Source organism: Drosophila takahashii, chromosome 2L (assembly GCF_030179915.1).
Source record: "Drosophila takahashii strain IR98-3 E-12201 chromosome 2L, DtakHiC1v2, whole genome shotgun sequence".
Classification (NCBI taxonomy): Eukaryota; Metazoa; Arthropoda; class Insecta; order Diptera; family Drosophilidae; genus Drosophila; species Drosophila takahashii.
This window is the reverse complement of record NC_091678.1, coordinates 13,722,392-13,743,667: the sequence shown is the minus strand read 5'-3', so window position 1 is coordinate 13,743,667 and position 21,276 is coordinate 13,722,392. Positions and strand designations below refer to the sequence as shown.

The 21,276-nt window shown below is 38.2% G+C and overlaps 1 protein-coding gene across 1 annotated transcript; it reads left to right on the top strand.

Annotated features, from left to right (window-relative positions):
- The first annotated feature begins 649 nt into the window (after window positions 1-649).
- On the top strand, window positions 650-20,766 carry LOC108058212 (rho GTPase-activating protein gacF). Its single transcript, XM_017142811.3, has 6 exons — window positions 650-995; window positions 16,116-16,223; window positions 17,560-17,758; window positions 17,822-18,000; window positions 18,065-18,224; window positions 18,704-20,766. The coding sequence occupies exons 1-6, from the start codon at window positions 852-854 to the stop codon at window positions 19,810-19,812; spliced, it is 1,899 nt and encodes a 632-aa protein (XP_016998300.2). The 5' UTR covers window positions 650-851; the 3' UTR covers window positions 19,813-20,766.
- The last annotated feature ends 510 nt before the right edge of the window (window positions 20,767-21,276 follow it).

Here is a 21,276-nt window from a genome sequence, read left to right as displayed (position 1 = left end):
CAGGCGTTGCGTTACGCTCCGCTACGTAACGATATATCCATAGCAGAGAGCCAGAGCCCACACACATCATCAGATTCCCGATATCCGAATTCCGATTCCCGATCTCCACGTCGTGTTTAACCGTTTATGAGCCAGGACCCACAGGACTCCCGCCGCAGGACGAGTCGTCGGCGCAGCAGCAGCCAGAAGCATCATCGCTGGAAAAACACAACAACACAACAACGCAACAACGACTTAACGGAGCTAGAAAAGCAGCCGACCACTGGCGATCAACGCAGCCCATCCTCAGCCCGCCACTCAGCTGCGCCAGTCACTTTCCCAGGGGCTGACGCAGTTTTCCAACCGCAACCACAGCTACAGAAAAAACCCAACAACCACCACAAGAACTACAGCACCACACATCTAGATTTCTGTTTTAAAATCAGAAACAAAAGAAATACAACAAATATTACTCTTTGCTTCTATTTCTATACTCCTCCTCTTTGTGCCTATCAGTACGTTCTCGTAGTTGTTGAGAAAGTTGAGAAAGTAACCGTAACCGTAACCGGACTGAACGCACGCCCTTTTTGGATGCTGCCCTCACGACAACTCACGTAACGCCCAGACGTGACATTTAGTTTGGACGTTCGTTTATTAAGCTCCTAAACCTGTAACCTGTGTCATCCCATTGATTTCGAACTGTGAACGCAACCCCAACGGATACGCAATACGCAATCACTGACGTTACGCATACGCACCGTTGATCAACCGACACAAGACAAACAAAACAAACAAACGAAAAAAAAGGAACAGAAACAGAAACAGAAAAGAACTTTAACCTTAAACCAAAAGAAAAAAAAAACAACACCAAGATGCAGGCCGCATTGATGCTAAGATCGAAATCTCGGGTGGCGAGAAGAAGAAAGCTACGAAAATTAGGTGGAAGACTTGAGTTGCCTAGTAATGTAGCAACTAAAGAAATAGCTCCATTTCCTCGTTATCCACCTGAGTCATGGGTAATAATATAAAATACCAAACAAAATACCTAATTAAATTTAAATCACATTCTATGAATCTCTCAGTCTGTCTACTTCTGAATTGAAGAAGAAGTCCCTAAAATCAAAACAATTCAGTAAAGCAAAAGTCTAATCTCTGACCCCCTAAGTACCCAAAAAACTAAAATCGAAGAGCGCAAGTTTCTTAAAAGTCATCAGCTTAAATGAAATTCTAATTTCCAGCCCCACTCCAAACCGAAAACCCCACCCAGTACTACCCAACTATCTGACTATTCTTCCGATCTCTACTTTTCTCTCCCCCTCTCTCTATCTATATCTATATCTACCTGTCCCTTTCTCTATTCGAGCCTCCCCCGTTTCGAGCCCAAGACACAAACTCTATTTTGATTTAAGAAACGCCCCAGAGTTAACTACTTAACCATCAGAGCATACGTTTTTCCTAAGTAGTGTGGCAACTCTATGCTAGGTTAACTTAATAGAATTCAACTTTTTCTCCCTATCTTTACATGATCTTGCAGTTAATTTAGCGTTTGCCCAAACTATCCCCGATTCTAGAACGTAGAGCCGCTTTGGAACGACTTTTGAATTAACTGTTAACTCAGTAGAGAACTTTATAATATGCGATATATCCATAGATACTATGTATTTCAAGTCTAAGAGCTCTGCCAGCCAACAACTAAATGCGCTGTACAACTAGCTTAACCACCTTTATTCAATTCTCAGCAAACTATTAGTGCTTTTGCTCAACTCTCTACCTCTAACTCTATCTCTCTCTATAGCTATCCAACTATCTATCTCTCTCTGTCTAGCCTTCTGTCTCTATCCCACCAAGTGTAACTTTCTACAAACGCTCTAACCAATAACTATCTGTCTGTCACCCAGTCCCTCACTTAGCCTCAACTGTAGTTGAAACATTGCACAGACCCCACCTCCAAGTCGACCCCAACCCCCACTAAGACCCCTGTCCAGCCACTCACCAGCCCCAAGAGAACTCAGACACTTTCGCCTACCTTGCACTTGCTTAAACTCTATGTAACGTATAAATAAAAGTCAGTATAACCAAGACGTGTGTAGTTCTTCACCCACAAATACCACTAACAAATCAGACATATCTAGTGCGCTCTTCCCACTCACACGCTGCACCCTGTTAAGTAGTCGAGTAGTACTCAACAGTATCCAAAGCAAGTGCTTCTAACTATTCTTCACTAAACCTAACTCAGATAAACTAAAACCAAAAACGAGCTATGAAATATCAAATACAAATTACCTACATAACAAATATATAAAGCACATCAACTGATTTATAATTTCGAACACATTTATACTTTTGTAGCGACAAAAACACAGATTAAAACTTTAGTTTTGAGAAATTGTTCCATGGATCTCGTGTTTGCTCGAGAATCCACGGATCAAACGGATTGTACACCTTATTTTGCAAAACACGCACTTAAACAACACAACAATTTTCGACTATCCTTTCTTTCACTCACTGTCATTCTTCTCAAAAACTACTATTCTTTCACCCTGTATTTTTCGCCTACCGATATAATGCATAAGTTTCACGCAAAAAACACATCACACAAATTATGAGTCGTATGTCTGACATTTTTGATTTTCAACTTTCGCCAATGTCGATGTAATCCGTTAACGAACCGATATCGTTCCCCAATTGCGTAACTAGAAAAACACATACGTGACCACGCCCGTGGTGCCGCCGCCGCCGCCTCCGCCACCGCCGGAAGTAAGTGTCAACGCATTCATTTTGGAAAAAAAATACAGAAAAGAAAATTACACTCATTTGCATACCAGTCCAGAAAATATGGAAACCAACATTTTATTTCCGTTCTATCGTTCGTTCATCACGTGCAAGTGTCTCACGTGTTTCTTTGTATATGTGTAACGTAATGATCACCTGCGTGATTGCCTCCATGCAATTGCGCTGTGCCGCTTACGTTACCGTCTTGCAGTTGGTTGTAATTTGAAAGTACAATGAAAATGCTTGTAAATAATTCACTTGCTTTGCATTTGATCTCTCTTTTCTACCCAACATCCCCAACCCTCTATCCGCTATCTGTCTGCTTCTTGTCTTTTTGTATGCAAACTGTTTTTAATTTTTTATTTCGTACTTTTTCGCCTTAGTTCATTTAATTTCGTACTAAGCCCAGTACGCATTTGCACATGAAATATTAAAAATATTTTTCTTGGTCTGCATTGGTGTGTGTTTGAGCATTATGCCGAAGCCAATAAAATGTTTTAAATATTTTATTAACTGCAAAGCAGGGCTAGCGAAGGAAAAGGTTCTTACCAAAAGAATTGCATTGAATATTTACAAGCATTTTCATTGCTTTGATTTGAACGACCCTTCCATGCCGTTTTGTGTAAGGAGTAAGAGCCAGCGACTGTACTGCAAGAACTGCCAGCTTAACTTGAGCAAACGTGTGAACCCAGTGCCCATCCACATCAAATATACATGCCTAGGCAAAGAATGAGTGCCTACAAAATGAGAAAAGTTTAGCTTTAATGTCGTTAATTTAAGGCCCCACGTTGGGCGCCAGTTTTAAGTAATTTAAGGCCCCACATTGGGCGCCACATTTGAGTAAATCATAAATTATCACGAAATTACTGGCCCTTGTAAATTTAGAGCGGTTTAATTAACATACCACCGGGATAGTGATTAGCATAAATCAGTGGCAAAACTCAACAAGTTTGCCATCCGCAAATTCAACTCAATTTACATACAAAATCCATTCTGTGAGCTCTCCTTCTCTCCCCATATCAATTAGCAATTAGTTTCACCAGTTTTCATTTAGTTTTTTATTCGTTTCGTTGGCTTTAATTTTTCATTTGTAGTCATCAACAAAACAAAACAAAACAACAGACATATGAAACAATCAAACGATAAACCAAAAGAAAGTATGCAACATTAACTAACAACCAAAAACGAACCACCAACAGCAACCACAAAAGAAAAACAAAACAATCAAACGCCAAACAAAACACTCAAGCAAAATGCATTAATATAAAATAAACAAAATGGTATCAAGTTTTCCCAAAAGATTCTGTAAAGCTTACTTGCCTCTCATTCCCGTTTTCGATCTAGGAGCTCAACTTGATTCAATTGCGAAATTTGTTCCACAAAGTCAAACCAATCAAGAAGTCAACAAAAAAAACGCTTGGCAACAAAAAAACCAAAAACAAAGAATCCAAATGAAAAAAACTCAAATTGAATGTTTTACAAAAACTGCAAAATAAAAGTGAAAAAAGAAAATTTTCCCTTTGACAATGCCGACCGATTCGCGACGAGTCGGCTGCCAAAGTGAAACTTTTGCCTTAAATTGAAATGCACATTTTAATTTCGGCCCGAAACCATTTTTTTGTGGAACATTCACATGTTGAAGCAAGCGCTAAAAACAAAAACAACCAGAGAATACAAAACAAATAAGGCAGCAGGAAAAAGAAAAATGAAAATACCGAAACGAGTACACAGCAGAAATTTTGGCTGTGGGTTGAAAGGCTTTTTGGGTGGGCAAACTGTTGTTCCTTAGATTTGGGTTCTGTAAGTCAAAATGCAAACACATTTCCAGCGGTCTGGGTAAGTCAGAGTTGGCGTGTTTCCTATAACAAATACTAAAATAAATTTATAAATACAATGTAAGGATTTGTTTTTTCGTAGTTTAGAAAGCCTTTGAATTTAGCTATGCCGGCTAAAAACCCAATCAAAATTAAAATTTAAAATCGAGCCCCAACTAGCCAAGCCAATTAAGCGCATTTCATCTAGCCCTTGCATAAAATAGAAAATACATATTTAATTTTTTGACAAAAACCACCGAAACCTCAGAAATTTGGCATGTACTTTCTATGCATACTTTTGGGGCAGACTTGAAAGTATGTATAAAGCCAAAACCGGAACTAATAGGTTTGCATTACAAAAATCATTTCTTATAAGTTTTTTATATATTGTTCATTTTTGTTTTATTTTTAATATTGACACATGTGGCACTGTTCTGGGAATATATCCGCTGCGAGCTTCAATCGTTGCTTTTAATATTTATTTGTGCTTGAATTTAAGCCTTTCTTTTCCCACCAACACACGAGACAAGATTTCTATAATTTCCTTTCTACTTTATCCCCTACTTTCTCTTACTCAATGCGAAGCACGCACCAAATCTACAAAATGACCACACGAAACACACCCACACACACTCGTACTCCTGTTAAACACTGTTTTCTATTTATTTCTTTCAAACGCAGGTACGCGACATTTAATTACACCTCTTTCACCCTCAAAAAGAAAAATCAACCCAAAAGTATGCAACGCTTGCTAAAATGAAAATCAATGACTAATTCAGATCGACAATTAGGTACAGTCTAAATTTAAGGACTCAAGTTATTGTGATCCATGCAAACTTACCGATTCTATTCCTAATATTGGTGTCTAAAATTGTAATCACAATGCTCTCTCTCTCTGTCTCTCATTATATATAATATGTATATCTCTCTCTCTCTCTCTCTTTGTGCTGTGGCCCGTGCTCTGTGTGACTAAAAAACTTAGTAGCGTGCTAGGTTTAGTAGCTTAAATCCATATAAATATCCTTATCTATGTAACTGTGTGTGAGTGTGTGTGTGTGCGCGTGTAAATGTGTGTATATGCGCCAAATTGAACTCTAGCATATTGGGACGTAAAAACAGCCGGAATTTGAACAACAAACAAACTATCGTATAATTTTCAACATTTTTTTCCCCGCATGTTTGCATTACCTTGCTCGTCATTTTTTAATATCTTTCCTGCTCCTATCTCTCTCTCTCTCTGTCTATAAATATGTATCTTTACTATGTATCTATATACATTTAAATGTATACGGAATGCAAACAATTGTTGTTTTGCTGCGTGCATTTTAATTGTCTTGTCGGTCCCGCTCTAATTTCTCTCAAGCAACTCTCTTTCTCGCTCTATTTAATATCTTTATCTTGCAGTCTGTGCATTTCTAGCATGCGCTTAATTACGGACAAGAAAAACCTTTGATATTATATTATTTGTTCTCTATTGTTTATTTTAATTTTTACATGTGGGCCCATAAGCAATTGCATGTCATTTATAATAAAAATATTTCAGTGTGGAAGGGCGATCTACAAGTCTTTGCTGTACAAAAAATATCTACCCAACACCCATAAAAATGCTTTGTGTAACCAACAAGCTATTCGCTGACTAACTGTAAGCCGAAGCACAAGACTGAGTTGATTTAAAAGTATCTTTGAACTAAGCACTGCTAAAACGCCTTATCGACTAACCCTCACAATGCCTTAACAATACTAATACTACATATTTTCTAAATATTTTTAATGGCTTGTGGTTTTGGCAAAGTTTCTTGGTACCAGATATAGGGACAAATAAGACCGAGATAAGTTCTTAGTTCTTAGGTCTAAAAAGTTTATTTATGAGAAGCATACTGAACCCAAAAAAGAATAGCCCTGTTGAAAATTTGGATATGCAAAATGAATTATTTCTATATAATTTTAAAATTTATAAAAATATCCTTTTAAAACGTTTTTTAATAATTAATTCCAGCAATTTATATATTTTGTTAATGGAAAACTTATTTTCAAAGCATTTTGAATAATTTTGTATGGCTAATTTAGAAAAAAGGTTAATTCTTTTTTGAGTGTACAGTGCTTTGATCAACAAGTAAGAACTGTTCAGGAAAAACTAAAATTTTAGATTGCCCAACTACGCGAAAAGATCTACAAAGCCAGGCTCAAAAAATGCTTATCGCCAAGCTCTAAGTCTTCCATCCCATGAAAACCCATTCGTAAAATTTCCCCAAAACTTTTCGATGTGATTCTTCTCGCTCGCAACCTGTATACGTTCGTGTGGTAAGCTTAGCTAAGGTAAAAAAAAATAATAAAAGGTCGCAGTAAGTAATAAATGGTAATACCGACGCCTCTAACTCGAACCAGGACTTAATCAATTTTCGGTGGCTAATGAAAGGCCTTGGAATGTGGCAGCCGAGAATTGCACAATTTGTGGTCAGCACTCGTGTGTGCACTTGAAAGGCTCGACTTAAACTGGGCTTCTTCTGTCAACTTGACTTACTGCCATTTGTGGCCAAAAAGTTTCGGGCTGCCATAGACTATTTCCCCTATTTCTCTGGCCAAGAACAACAACAGCCGAAGGAGCTGGAAGAAGGGATGGAAAAGGCGAAACTTTGCAGTGCAATGAAATGCAATCGAACGGAACCGAAAACCAGCGACATGCATTTTCCGTTCGTCCCGCTCCATTGTTTTCCGCTTGGCAATAGCAAAAAAAAAACCCAAAAAAGCAAAGAAAAAAGCTGTCGAGTGTCGTTCGAGTGGGCTTGGTGCTTGGCGCAGCACTTTAAGCATTTTATTGCGAACAAATTATGTAGCATATTTTTCAGCGCTTTCTCCAGAGCCCTCGGCTTGATTTATAGTGTCGTCGCTGGGAATGTGAAATTGAGCGCAGAACAGAGACCTGATCGATGGCTTTTGCCATTTCCTTGACTATGTTTGATTTCGGTATTTTTTTCCGTTTTTATTTTTCTGAACCACATGCGACATGCGTTCAATTAACCAGCGACTCTGCAGACCGTTTGACATTTTCATTAGAGGCAAAAACGCACACAAAGGCAAAAGAAACTCGGCTGCGACGTTTACATTTCATGGCCGGAAATCCGGCTGCAAAAAGAAAAACCAAAAGAAATGTCTACTTCCGTTTGAAGTCCGAGTCCGCAAAACCGGTATTCGCCCCGCCACACTGTTCACATTTAGCCGCAAAACGACTTTAATTTGCGGTGCCACTGGCGCTGTTTCCCTGCTTCTCCCTGCCCCCTTCAATGCACACACATATATATTTTCTAGATGGTCCGATTTCATTACACAATCTGCGCTTAAATGCTAACTTTTTCGGTTCCCCGGCTTCCGTTTTTGGGAAAACTTCGCCACTTTTCTTTGTGGCTTTGCCGCTTTAAATTGTTTTGTTGCCCAGTCGAGGCAGATCTCTCCGGTTGGTTTTCCTTTTTCCTTGGTCCTTGGCTGTGGATTTTCCCAGTCCCATGTGTTGCATGTGCTCCTCGTATCGATTTGTGCGTTTTTACGCGAATTGAATTTAAAATGAAATCAATTTTATTAGAAGTGCGATAAAAGATGTGGGACAAACAGAAGAGCCAAAGATGATTTTAGAGGGCAGACAGTACTCAGTTGTGTTGAAAATTGCATCTTACATTTTTTGTTTGGAAAGTTGCGACTTTAAATGAACCAAAGAAATAACTGGGTTTTTAAAATCATTTTTAAATAAATAAGTGTCTAAAAGTATGCAATAAAAAAGAGTATAGTCGGTTTTCTGTATCACTTTGGAGTATAAAATATATTGTTGCATACTTTTAGACACCTATTTTCAAATTTATAAGTTTTTTAAATACCAAGCTATTTATTACTCACACGTTTCCTACAAGTATACAAATAGGGTTAATTATTTTCCTTAAAATATATGTTTTAAAGTTATTTTTCCGCATTGATCCGACCCGTGATTGGGTTATCACACTGCGGTCGTTTTGAAGTGGCCAAAGTCGAGAAGGGACCTGGGCATTATTTGGCCTAATGAACTGTTTGGGGGCTTTGGCTTAATGCTGATTTGTGTACCAAGAGCGTACGGCTAAGACCGTTTCACATTCGCCCCGTGGCCCTGGCCATGTGCCAGTTTTCGGGAGGAGGACAGCTCAACCGATTCGCCGCATAGGCCGTGGAGCACCTTGAGCCCAGTCGCCTCCGGACAGGACAAACGGACATGCGGACATACGGACAGCAGCCGGAAACAAAGAAAAAGACACATCAGGCTGGCCTCCTCGCTAGCTGAAGTGTAAGAAGGGCAAAAAGCTCGGCCTTTCAGTGTCGTTTAGTGAAATTGCCTGTAATGTCTCTGCTCAGTGTCCCTGTCCCTGTCCCTGAATTTTCGCTGGCTGCTGCTGCTGCATTGTCTAACCACAGTATAGCATTAGCTTCTACCTCGTTCTTTACGACTTGGTCGTGTGTCAGCTCCAGCTGCGGCTTCTCGTGCATTTTTCATTAGCCTGCGCACTTTTTTTTCCCGGCCACGTTCCTTGGCTCTCGGCCCACCTGTCCGAACATCCTGGCCCCTGGAACTCGAGACCCCCTTCTTGTTGATTTTGCAAGTGCATTTTGCACTTGATTCTGCGCCACTCGGCTCAAGTCGTTGCTTTCTCCAGCAGCTGCATAATAAAATTGTACACGGGCCAAATCGCTGGTTCTGTCGGCATCTGCCTCCTTGGCTATATGTGCTGAGCTGTGTGACTATACGAGTCCTGTCACAGATTTGTTTTCAATTGTCCGAACGATAGAGATGTGGGTGCGGACAGATAATCTCGAGCTCAGAATAAAAATCAACTGAAAGGTTGTTGTTTTTCCATTTCGATTTTAAAGTAATTTGGTAAAATTCAAAGGCCTAAAAAAATATACTATTGAAATTGTTTACTATATATAAAATTAAATATTGGTACACTCGTTTCTGGTAGAGTAAAAAGAAAGCTAACATCTTTAAAGATTTTTTGAAAGTGTAAATGCTATTTTGTTGTGCTTAAGAACAGGTAAAAAATTTCATAATCAGACCATTCATTAAAAAGTTATAAGGAAATAATGGAATGCAAACAGTGAAAGCCGTTTACTGCTTTCATAACTTCATCTCCATTAGCGAGTATCTGATAGATGTTTTTTCGAGCTTTAAATACAAAATCCTTTGAAAGTAGACAAAGAAGACATCAAAAAAGAGCAAATATGAAGGCATTAACGATAAATATGTTTTAATTGATTCAACACATTAACGACATATACAAAACAAGTTAACGCAGAGAAGCAGACCATGTTATGCACTCGAACAAACAATCAATGAGCACGAATAAATTGCTGTCATTAATGGCCTACACTTCCTGTTTGCCAGGGGGAAAATCGCCGACGAATACATGTTAATTTTCGACGCCGCCAGCCAATTGCGGCAAAACAATTTATTGTTATACAAAGGGAAACAAAAATCAATGGCGATAACACTAGTTTACAGCCGAAATGCTCCCCAGCAATTGATGGCAAATTCTGTTAGTGTTGGACCCCTAGATCACGAAAATAGCACTAATTTTTTTTTCGATGGCACAGTTTTTTTTAAAAGATTTTTTAAAGTTTAAAATGTTAAATTTCGGACTTTTTTCGAATTTCTTCTTATATCTCGGCAGATATCCACTTGGTTGAGCCAGTTTTAGTTTTATTTTAAAGTCAATAGATCAGAGCTTAACTTTGCCATACAGATTAATATGATTGGATGAGTAATGGCAGCGCAGAAGCTTGACAAAGATGAAAAATGTGTTTTTTGGTCGTCTGTAAGTCGGCTGTATATATCGTAAAAACTCGAAATAAATCCGTTGAAAAATCATAATGGGTTCAAACTTAAAGTGTACATCCTACCGAATAGAACAAGCTGGATATGGCCCAAATCCATGGAAAACTGGATTTATGGTGGATTTTTAAAGTTCGGATTTTTCCACTTTTTTTGGTTGACAGAGTCCAAATTTAAGATTTATCATAGGCGGCGACATGTAAACAAAAATAATTGGTGTTGGCAGCCGGGTCACCAAATAGCTAAATCAGATATTTAAAAGCTAGAAAATTATTAAAGTGAATTTAATTTTTGAAATTAAGGTTACTTTTTTCATAAGAATGAACTATCCAAATGGATAGTACTTAATTAAAAATACTCGCAGTCATAACGCAAGCAATTTTATATTTTTAAAGGAATTTTCAGAAATTAAATTTATTTTATAATTTTCTAGCTTTTAAATTTAGCTATTTTTTGACCCGGCTGCCGTCACCACTCATTTTTGTTTACATGTCGCCGCCTATGATAAATCTTAAATTTGGACTCTGTCAACCGAAAAAAGTGGAAAAATCCGAACTTTAAAAATCCACCATAAATCCAGTTTTCCATGGATTTGGGCCATATCCAGCTTGTTCTATTCGGTAGGATGTACACTTTAAGTTTGTACCCATTATGATTTTTCAACGGATTTATTTCGAGTTTTTACGATATATACAGCCGACTTACAGACGACCAAAAAACACATTTTTCATCTTTGTCAAGCTTCTGCGCTGCCATTACTCATCCAATCATATTGATCTGTATGGCAAAGTTAAGCTCTGATCTATTGACTTTAAAATAAAACTAAAACTGGCTCAACCAAGTGGATATCTGCCGAGATATAAGAAGAAATTCGAAAAAAGTCCGAAATTTAACATTTCGAACTTTAAAAAATCTTTAAAAAAAAACTGTACCATCGAAAAAAAAATAATTGCTATTTTTGTGATCTAGGGGTCCAACACTAACAGAATTTGCCATCAATTGCTGGGGAGCACACCAAGAATATTATTTTGTAAACTAGTGTAATCACAATGGACAAAAACAAAAATGAAAACCCACTCCTCACTAATCGCTGTATAAATGTGACCACTCTGCGGATAACGCTTGTGAGACCTTCACAATGTAATTATCATTAATTATAGGGGCATTATTATTGCGACGGCGACATGTTTAATTAGGGATCTTGTTGTGAAGTAGAAAATTACCAAATAGCTGGCATGCTTGTACATTTCCCAGGAATTCTGATAAAATAAATTTTTCCTTAATAATGAAGCTATGGATTTTCTTTGCTCTTAGTAAAAAAAAGTAATGAAAAGGAAGAAATTGCCTTTACTCCCCAAATTCCTTACTATAAAAATATTTTCCATGGATATGTTTTCTTTAAATGTTGTAAGCAATCTCAAAGGACTCTTTTTGAATTATTTTACCAAAATTAAAATGGAAAATCAACAACGTTTTAGAGCTGAAAATTACCTACTTCGATTTTCTGTGAATTAAAACATGCTATTTTCAGCTGACTGTTTGGCGTCTTTCGATTTTCCATTAAGCTCTTTACACATTACGTAGCCCACTTTCTTTCATTGGCTTCCGTGTGCGGTGTTCATTAGCGTTTTGTCGCCTTCATAAGCCAGAAGACCCGATTGAAAGCATTTTCGACGCTTTGATGTAATTTTTACAACATTTCTATTATACCCTAGCTTTTTTTGCTTTTGTTTGTTCGCTCGCATTGCGTGAGCTGCGATACACGAAAAGGTGAAGCTACTTAGTAAACGGGAGCATGAGGTGCCTGACACCCGTATAAATAGCAAATCCATCGAAGGACCAGAGATATCGGCTAACCTGATGATTTCAAGTTGGCTGTGTGCGAAATATTGAACATTGGCAAAAGGTGAAAGTTTAATGAACACATGGCGTGTGCGTATTTGGCAACTGTTTTTGATCAAATTAAATGGCAAATATTTGCTGAAAATATTCAATAAGCCACGTGTCGCATCGGGCGTATGCGCAATATTACAAATATGAAAGATGTAGCCAAAGGAAAGAAGCCATTGAACTTTACCTCTTTAATTTTCAGTAAAAACATTTTTAAAAACCATTTTTATAAATCAGAAAGTTTTTTAGAAATCATAATTCGTACTAATTTGTATCAAGCGGACTTAAAAATTAGTAAATAAAATAAAATATCGTAAAAACAACAGAAAGGAAGCCGATCAATATTTAATAACACTTTAAAAAGTTTCTAAAAGTATGCGTTTTACTCCGAAAGATGACTTTTCTTATTGCATACTTTTGGACACCTTGGTAAAATCCTGTTGATTTCTGCAACACCTCCAAGTAATGTAAATAAAAGATATTTCAAGCAAAATAATTAAGAAATTGATTTGCTACAATACTTTTTCCTACGCCTTCAAGATGAATTTAATTATTTTTCTTCAACTTTTAAGGAAAGTTCGACGGCACTAACTGGCTCAATCACCTGACTGTCAGGCGTCCGAGGTAACCAAATATTTTGAAAACTTCCCAACGGGGCCGCACCTCGTCCTTCGCTCCTTTGCTTCTTTCCTCCTTTGTTGGCCTGGTCGAGAATCGTCGAGAAACCTCCTCCGCTTCTCGTGCATCGCCTTTGCGTACGTGCGTTGCCTTTTTGACTCGCCGACGGCCTTCGGTGGAGTCGAGTCTCCTCGTTGTTCGTCAATCAGCGTCGCAAATTGTTGATTACACCTACATTAAGTCAAGGGCAGGACAACAGTTACAGTTCCAGTTCCAGCTACAGTTATGTGGAGCAGCCGATCGATACTTTCTCTCCACTTTCCTTCCGCCAGCTTTCGGCTTTTGCCTTTTTTTTCTGGCGCTTGCTTTGTGTGACTGCGATTTTGCACACGAAAAGCAAACGAAACCAGAAAACGTGGCACTACATACAAAGTCCATCATGTTCACTTATATACTCGTACACCAACTATATAGTCAGTCGAATGTATATATATATATATCTGTTGGGCCTTAGTTCCTCCTTCGCATATATAGGCCAGCCTGTTTGTGTGTCGTTTTATTTGCCTTATTACTGGCACGCAGCATATTTAGTGGCTGGCTTAGTGACATTGCCTTATTTATAGTCGCGGCTCCATGGAACACAGGATGGCGATGGCTCAAAGTCCGGGGGTCTAGTCGCTCATTAGCCCGTCTACGTGTTGGCCATTGCACGTGTCTGCAAAAGTGGGTGGTGGTCAGGTGCAGATGATGGCATCTATGACTCGCTTTTCGAGCAATTTAAACTGGCATTGACTGGTGTTTGTTTGATTTGCGTCGAGTTTTACGTAGTTTCGATGGCTCCGGACATTTTCAATTGGCTTTCCTTTTAACCAGAAACTTTTTAACAAATTAGGTAATTTTTAAAAAATAAGAATATGAAAATAAAGATTTTTTAGGCGGTTTTTTATAATCAAAGATAAATCCACTGATTGGAAATTGTTTATTTTTTGGGCTATAGAAACAATTTATTTTATAAATATTTATTGAATTAATCCTTTTTTTATTGAACAAGGTTAAACATTTTTAAGGGGTTTTTATAATGATTTCTTTTTACTGCATGGGCTGCGCTACAGAAATGATATTGTCTATGTTTTAGCTGTTTGCCGATCTGCAATGAGGCATGCTGATTTATTTTTCTGGAAATTATTTGAATTGTGTCTTGAAGTGTGCTCCCTCCATCTACCATCTAAGTGTTTAACTCCTTTCAGTGTTCTTGTTTTTTCAGTTGATGTTCCATATTTTCCATACCTAAGTCTACCCTCCCCTCTTACACTCAAAATAAAATTAACCCTAAAGTCAAGGAAATCGCCCTACTTTTGTCTTCAAGACAAGCTAGCCCTAAATTTTAGGGTCACATTTTTCTATATTTTTGATTTTTTTTGACGTCATATTTCTAAATTTTAGGGTAATTTTACTAAATTTAAGGGCAAAAATTTCTAAAAAGTAGGAAATTTTCCTAAAAAATAGAAATTAAAAACAAAACAAAGAAACATGTTCAATCATGATTTTTTTTGTATATACGTTTGTATTATGTACTCCTCCCTATATACATATGCAGGCGTTGTGTGTCTTGTATATTGTGAATGTTAAAGGTTATGTATTTATTATTATGTATTTGCGCTTGGATTTCTTATCTAACCAAAGCCAAATGTGGTTGTAAATGTGGACTACGGGACTGCGGAAGATTGGGAATGTAGAAATTATGATTAGTTAATATTTTATCTTCATGAAAAAAACTTACAATTTTTACTTGTCCGTCGTGAGAATCGAACCCGGGTCTCCCGCGCGAGGAGCGAACGGCCTACATACTGGGCCATTGTAGCACATAAATAAGTTGTGGCAAACCGAGCATTGTATGTAAAGGGTGAAGCGGACAACACATTTGAATACTAATTGCATAATTTTGACCATTCGCGTTTTACTTATTTACATACGTATATACATATGTATATATTTATGCTAACGCAATTTATATTATGTGTAGTATATAGTAAATAGCTGAATATAAACCTAATTATTTTCAGTTTACCGCTTGCCATCAATAAAAAAAGGAATAAAAAAAAGTAAAAAAATAAATAAAAAGAAAAATAAAATAACATTAAAAAAAAAAATTAAAAAAAAAAGGTAAAAAAAATTGGCTCTGGGACTCGAACCCGCGTCGATTCGATTGCTAACCAAGTGCTTTAACCGTCTGCGCCACGGGTACAGCCGGCCGGCAGTTGACAAGTTCTGGCATTGAACATTTTGGTGTGCCAGAGCATGTGAAAACAAATATTTCTATTTTTTAGAAAAAATTTCTACTTTTTAGAAAATGTTTCTATTATTTAGGGTTGGTTTCATTTTAGGGTTAGGGCACTAATTTTTAGAAAAGGTGTTGCCAAAATATTTTATTATTTTCGTTTGCCTTTCTATTTTTCAGAAAATAATTTCTAAAGTTTAGGACATTTTTTCTAGATTTTAGGGTGATTTTAGTTCATGGTTTCTACATTTAAGAAAAACTTCCTAGATTTGAGAAAAACTTTCTTGACTTAAGAAAAATTTCCTTAGATTTAGAAATAACTTTCTTGTATTTAGAAAAAAGAAATTTTTAGGGCGATTTTCTAAAATTTAGGGTTAAATTTATTTTGAGTGTAACAACTATATATTCTCCTATTACTTGCTGTTTAACTGTTTTTAGTTATCATATCCTAACTGTTAACTGTTTTACTCCGATGTGCGTTTATGCCTTTAACTAACCAAAAAAAAGAAAGGAAATTGGCAACCAACTATGTTTCCCATTGATGTTGTAATTGATGACAAGAAAGTACTCTTGAAACCCAAACTCAAAATTCATTATTCGGTTTGATGACCATATATTTGATTGCTTTTGCATTAGACGTTACTCTTGTGATGAGTTGTATTGTATGCTTTTGGAAATATATATAAATACTCTAAAGATATGTGTACTCCCCCTTAACCACAAACGAGAGACGATCTCACACAGCCCAAACTAATCACAGAACTGTATATATTTTCTATGCATCTGTCCCACAACCACAAAACCCAATCGCCACCGCCACCGCAACCGCAACCACTGTGTGTGTGTGTTGTTGTCGTCGTCGTGCTATCCGTGCTATCGTTGTCACTCGATCTCCTCCTTCGAAATCCAAATCCAAAAGTGCGCCCAAGGACGTGCCGCCTGGTTGGAGAGGGGCAGACGCTGCAGCGTCCAGGATCAGCAGCAGCAGCAGGCCACCTGCCATCGACGCTGGGTGAAGCGGAACCGAGTAAGTGTTACTGCAAAGGACCGCCTAGCGCCGTGTATATAGAATACCAGTACTTCCCGTAATTCTGCCTCTATTTGTAACCCCCAAACCCCATATTTCTATCACTCGCTCTCCTAACCACTCTCACACATCTTTCATGCACCACTTTCTCAATGTTCAGCGCATTCTCTGTTAGGTGAAGCAGGCAGCAGATCCTCATTTTTAGTAACCTAAGAAGTCATCATCTTTGAGCCCAAGTTTGAGTTAACTTTGAGTTTCATAACAGCCCCCTTGATTAATGACGAATTTTTTTAGGGGCCACAACAAATCTTAAACTCCAGGAAGGCAAACTGAAAAATATTCTTATCACACAAAAATCATAAAATGATTTAAATCACTAATATAGCATTTTGTTTCCCCACATGTTAATCTTTATAAAAAGAAATGTATTATAATAATTGTAGGAATATTTATGTGATCTTCAAAATATACATATATGGGCAATTCTCTGGGGATGTCAACCAAGCCAAAAAGCGTAAAACTTGAAAAAAACATATTTCTACATGATTTTGCACTGATATTTGATTCTAGTTAGATGGATCCTCAACTAAGCTAAGTAATATGAGTATCCTTGGATAATTTTACAGGGTAATACCGGTTATATGGACAAAAAAGTCATTTTTTGGTATTTTTTTAGTATTTTTTAACCACCTAAGAAAATGACGGAAAAAACTGTCGCGTGCGACATGTAGCGTGTGACAGTCACTTCGATACTAATAAAAAATTAACCACTCAATATTTTGAATTCAAACCAAATACATTTTAAAGAAGAAAGACCAAGGAACACTATGAAATTAACTGCATTAAAATATTCCTTAACGTTTCGTTACAATCGAAAGTTAGGCAGGAAGTCAAAAAAGTAACTTCTATTCTTGTCGCGTGCAAAAGCCTTGGTTTTTTTTATATATCTTAAAAATGAAAAATGTCCCAATGTCACCCCTAGCACATATTTTAGTGCTAATCAAGACCTTTAATTTGAGCCTAGTGCCAAAGGAAAAGAAGTACTGGAAGATAGTATTTTTCACCTGCAAAGCGTACGAACGTCGCGTGCAACAGCAGAGAATTGCCCATATCCAAAGTTAAAAATAAGACTGAATTTCAATTTTAAAAGATTTTATTCATAAATTCCTTAGGCTTCGCTTAGAAGTCGAAATATAATTACTAAATTATTTAGATACACACCTTGAACTCAAGACAACATTTAGGTTTGTCTTCCTCGAGTTGATAATAATTTCACCAAATCTATGACTCAGATCTTTATAAATCATTTACTGATAATGCGCATTTGAATTAACAGATCCAAGATGCCTCCTTGGGCGGTTCGTCGGACGATGAGGATTTCCTGGGCGTCCTGCGAGGTCCCAGCACCTTTGCGAATGCCTTCCTCTACGTGGGTCTCGGCACGGTGGCGCTGGGCCTCGTCATCGCATTCGTTGGCACCGGCGAGAAGGGCTTCAAAACCACGGAACTAAGACTTATAGGCCCCTCTCTAATAGGCAATACAAATAGTTGATTGATCTTCGCACTTTGGCATAGACTAATGGTTCGTTTCTCTGCAGGATTGGGTCTGATCTGTTGCATTTTACGCATACTCTTCTGCATCTGTCCATCGCACTGCATTTCATCCAGTAAAAAGACGCGCAAGAAAAACGGCAACAAGATCGATGCGGATCACACGACGTCGTTGCTCAGAAACGAGAGCAAAAGGGTGTCGATAGCGAGGGGACCCAGTTTTCAGGTGGGTTTGGTATTAAAATAATACAAATATTAAAATAACAATTATACATTATTTCATCGTTTAGCCCAAATATCCCATAGCACACAAACGCAGCCAGAGCAAAATGCTCAACGAGGGAATGGAGGCCCTGCGCCAGATAGCCACCACATCCTTGTTCATGCAGAACGAACAGAAGACGGCCATCAATCGTGTGGTGCCGATCATCAACGAACCGGATAGCGGTGGTAAAATCACTATACAAAATATTTAACTTTGGTTTTAATATTAGAATTAATTAATATTTTTATTGATTTAATTTTAAATATGAAAATATTAAATTAAATATTATGGTAAATTGAAATATGATTTTAATATGAAATTCTTATTTTTTATAAAGTAAAATATTTAAAGTACATATAACTGACATTTTGTCTAACATTTTCTACCTTAATTCAAATACTTCTAATTTAAATCTTGCAATATAATATATATTTAATAAAATATTAAGGTCTTTTATTTAATTTAAACAAGTAATACGAATCTTTAATATGACGTTTTTATTTTTGATGACGAAAAATATTCTAAGTAAATATGACTAAGATTCTTTCTAATATTTTCTACATTAATTCAAATAATTCAATTTAAATCTTGCAATTTAAAATATTTTCTATAAAATATTGCAATTTTTCAACTTGACATTTTATTTTTCCTGTGTTCCCCTTAGATGCGCCACTGGAGATGAAGAAACTGCAAACGGCACTGAATGCCTGCGAGATGAGCGACGAGGAGCAGGATCAGGATCGGGATCAGGAGCAGCAGCAGCAGCAGCAGATTGCCAAACGTACAACAGCCACAACTGCCGTTACGAGTAGTACCACCAAAGAGCCAACATCATCGAGGATAACGAGGGCCACGTCCACCCTGAGCACGGTGGATGAGAAGCCGGACAGCAAGCTGGTGCGCCAGCGGGTGGCCCTGCAGCAGCAACGCCAGCAGCAGCAGCAGAGGCAGCAGCAGCAGGATCAGGAGCATCTACCAAAGTCGCAATCCTTGTCCTCCTCCTCCACGGTCAAGGATTCGCTGGAGGCGGTGGAGGAGACGTCCCTCATAGATGCCAGCAATGAGACCACACCTCCTCCTTCACTGGCAATGCCCAGCAGCTGCAGTACGGGTGCGATACCCCGGCTCAATCGGCCGGGCATCTCGACGGGGGCCACGCCCAAGGTGACGATGACTGCGACAACGACAACGACGACGACGCCCACCATCACGGCCCGGCTGCCCACGTCGCAGTCGCATCCGACGAGCTATGACCTGCCACCGTCGCTGCCGCACACCTATTCCGCAACGGCGACGGTACGCGGACCGCTGGGCATGTCCATGAGCAGCTCCGCCGCATCTGCCACCAAGGGGATCGGCGGAACGGCCTTCACAATGCTGCCGCCCACCACCACAACGATTAGCCTGCTACCGCTCCCTGCGCCACCGAGGGATGTCACAATACCGCACCCTGCGCCAACGAGGGATGCCGCATCTACAGCCACATCAAGTATTCCCGGCCAGGTGCTGGAAACCAGCGGAGCCACCAGTCTAAGTCTGAGCCTAATGCGACCGGCCACCGCATCCGGTGTGGTGCTGGGCGGACTGACCACCTCATCCTTCACCAGCAGCTCCGCGGATCCATACCAAAAATCACATCCGTCATCCGCCGGCTCGGTAATGGGGCGTGGCAGCAGCCTACTGCTTTCACCACCCACAGCGGCAGCGGCGGCGTCGTCATCGAGCAAATTCGAGCCAGAATTGGTGCTCAGTCCGGCTAAGCTTGGCCAGTAGAATTAAATTAAATGGGATTTAGTTACGTCTTTAGTTAGCCACCAGGTCTATCTATATATGTATATGTTTGTCTAGGTTCTAGGGGGTGAGTGTGAGTGAGTGAGTGTTTGGGTGTGAGTGTGTGTCAGAATAAAAACGAGTAGAGTTTAGAAACCTACATATGTACCCTAAAAACTATCTTTTGAATGTGCCACAAGAACCACTTAGAGAAATGAATACCCCCCTCAACTGAAACTATATAAAAATGTCATGTTCTGAAACCGAAATTGAAACCAACAAAATTATAATAAAAAACTACTCAAAATTAGGAATACCAATTGGAGACTCCACTTTTCCATTCAGAACATGACTCTGAATGTCTATATTATTTCGCTTTCAGTGTCTGAACCTGTATATTTCCCGAGGATAAGTCCTCTTTAGTTCGCTAAGCCACTTGATTTCTCTGCCCATCTTTTGGATGTATCATCCACTCTATAGCTATTAGCTAACGACTCTTTCCCTAACACTTTAGATCTGTTCCTCAGGCTTCAAGGTGGCATCGAAAATCGCCCAAGTGCTCAGCAAAAAGTTGCCAACCTGCGCTGTTCTAAGCTATCCCAAATAAAATAAAAACATAGCCAGGGTATTATAAAGTTTGTATACCAAACATATCGTTAACTAAATACACAAACCGAAACTAACACTAACTATATTATGAAAGAGAAGAGGAAACTTGGAGCGGAGACGGTCGACGTCCAAATTGACAAAAATTTATAAGAAAACTGCAAAACCAATTAGATATGTATTGAAAAATGTTAGGGGACCGCTAGACCCAAGCTAAGCTAAATGGCTAGATGCGCAAACAATATCTGGAAAAGGTGCGGGTGCCTCTTTCTTTAAATTCCAAACCAAAGCCCAGGGAGTTCAAAAAGTATTAGGCAATCTTGTAAAAGGCTATACAGAATAAAACAATGAGAATTCTACAATTTTTTAACTTTTCCATGGAAACATCCATGTATTTTTCTAAAATTCCTAAGGCACTTTTTGAAGCTATCACAAAATTTAATGTGAAATAATTGCTTGCTCTTTCAACCGGCACTTCCCCCAGATAAGTGTGCCGTATAATAAATAAAAACTAATATAAACCGAATGCAATAAAATCGATGGTGGCCGTTAAATTATAAAAAAAAGAAACGCAAATAATTAAATGTAACATCCCTGAAACAAAATGTGTAAGATGCATGTACAGCAACCAAAACAGCAGCAAGACATAGAAAGTTATAAAAAAAAACTTTATGAATTAGTATGTATGTATACTATGTGCAGAAATTAAAATGATATAAAAAAAAACTCGTGTGTGAACTTAATTAATGGTTAAATTGGAATTTGACTGCAGATTGGGCGATTCTCACAAACTTCATAGGCTTTATTCGTTACTTTTTTGTGCCTAGTTTAAAAATATTTTCCGTTAGTTAAATAAATTCA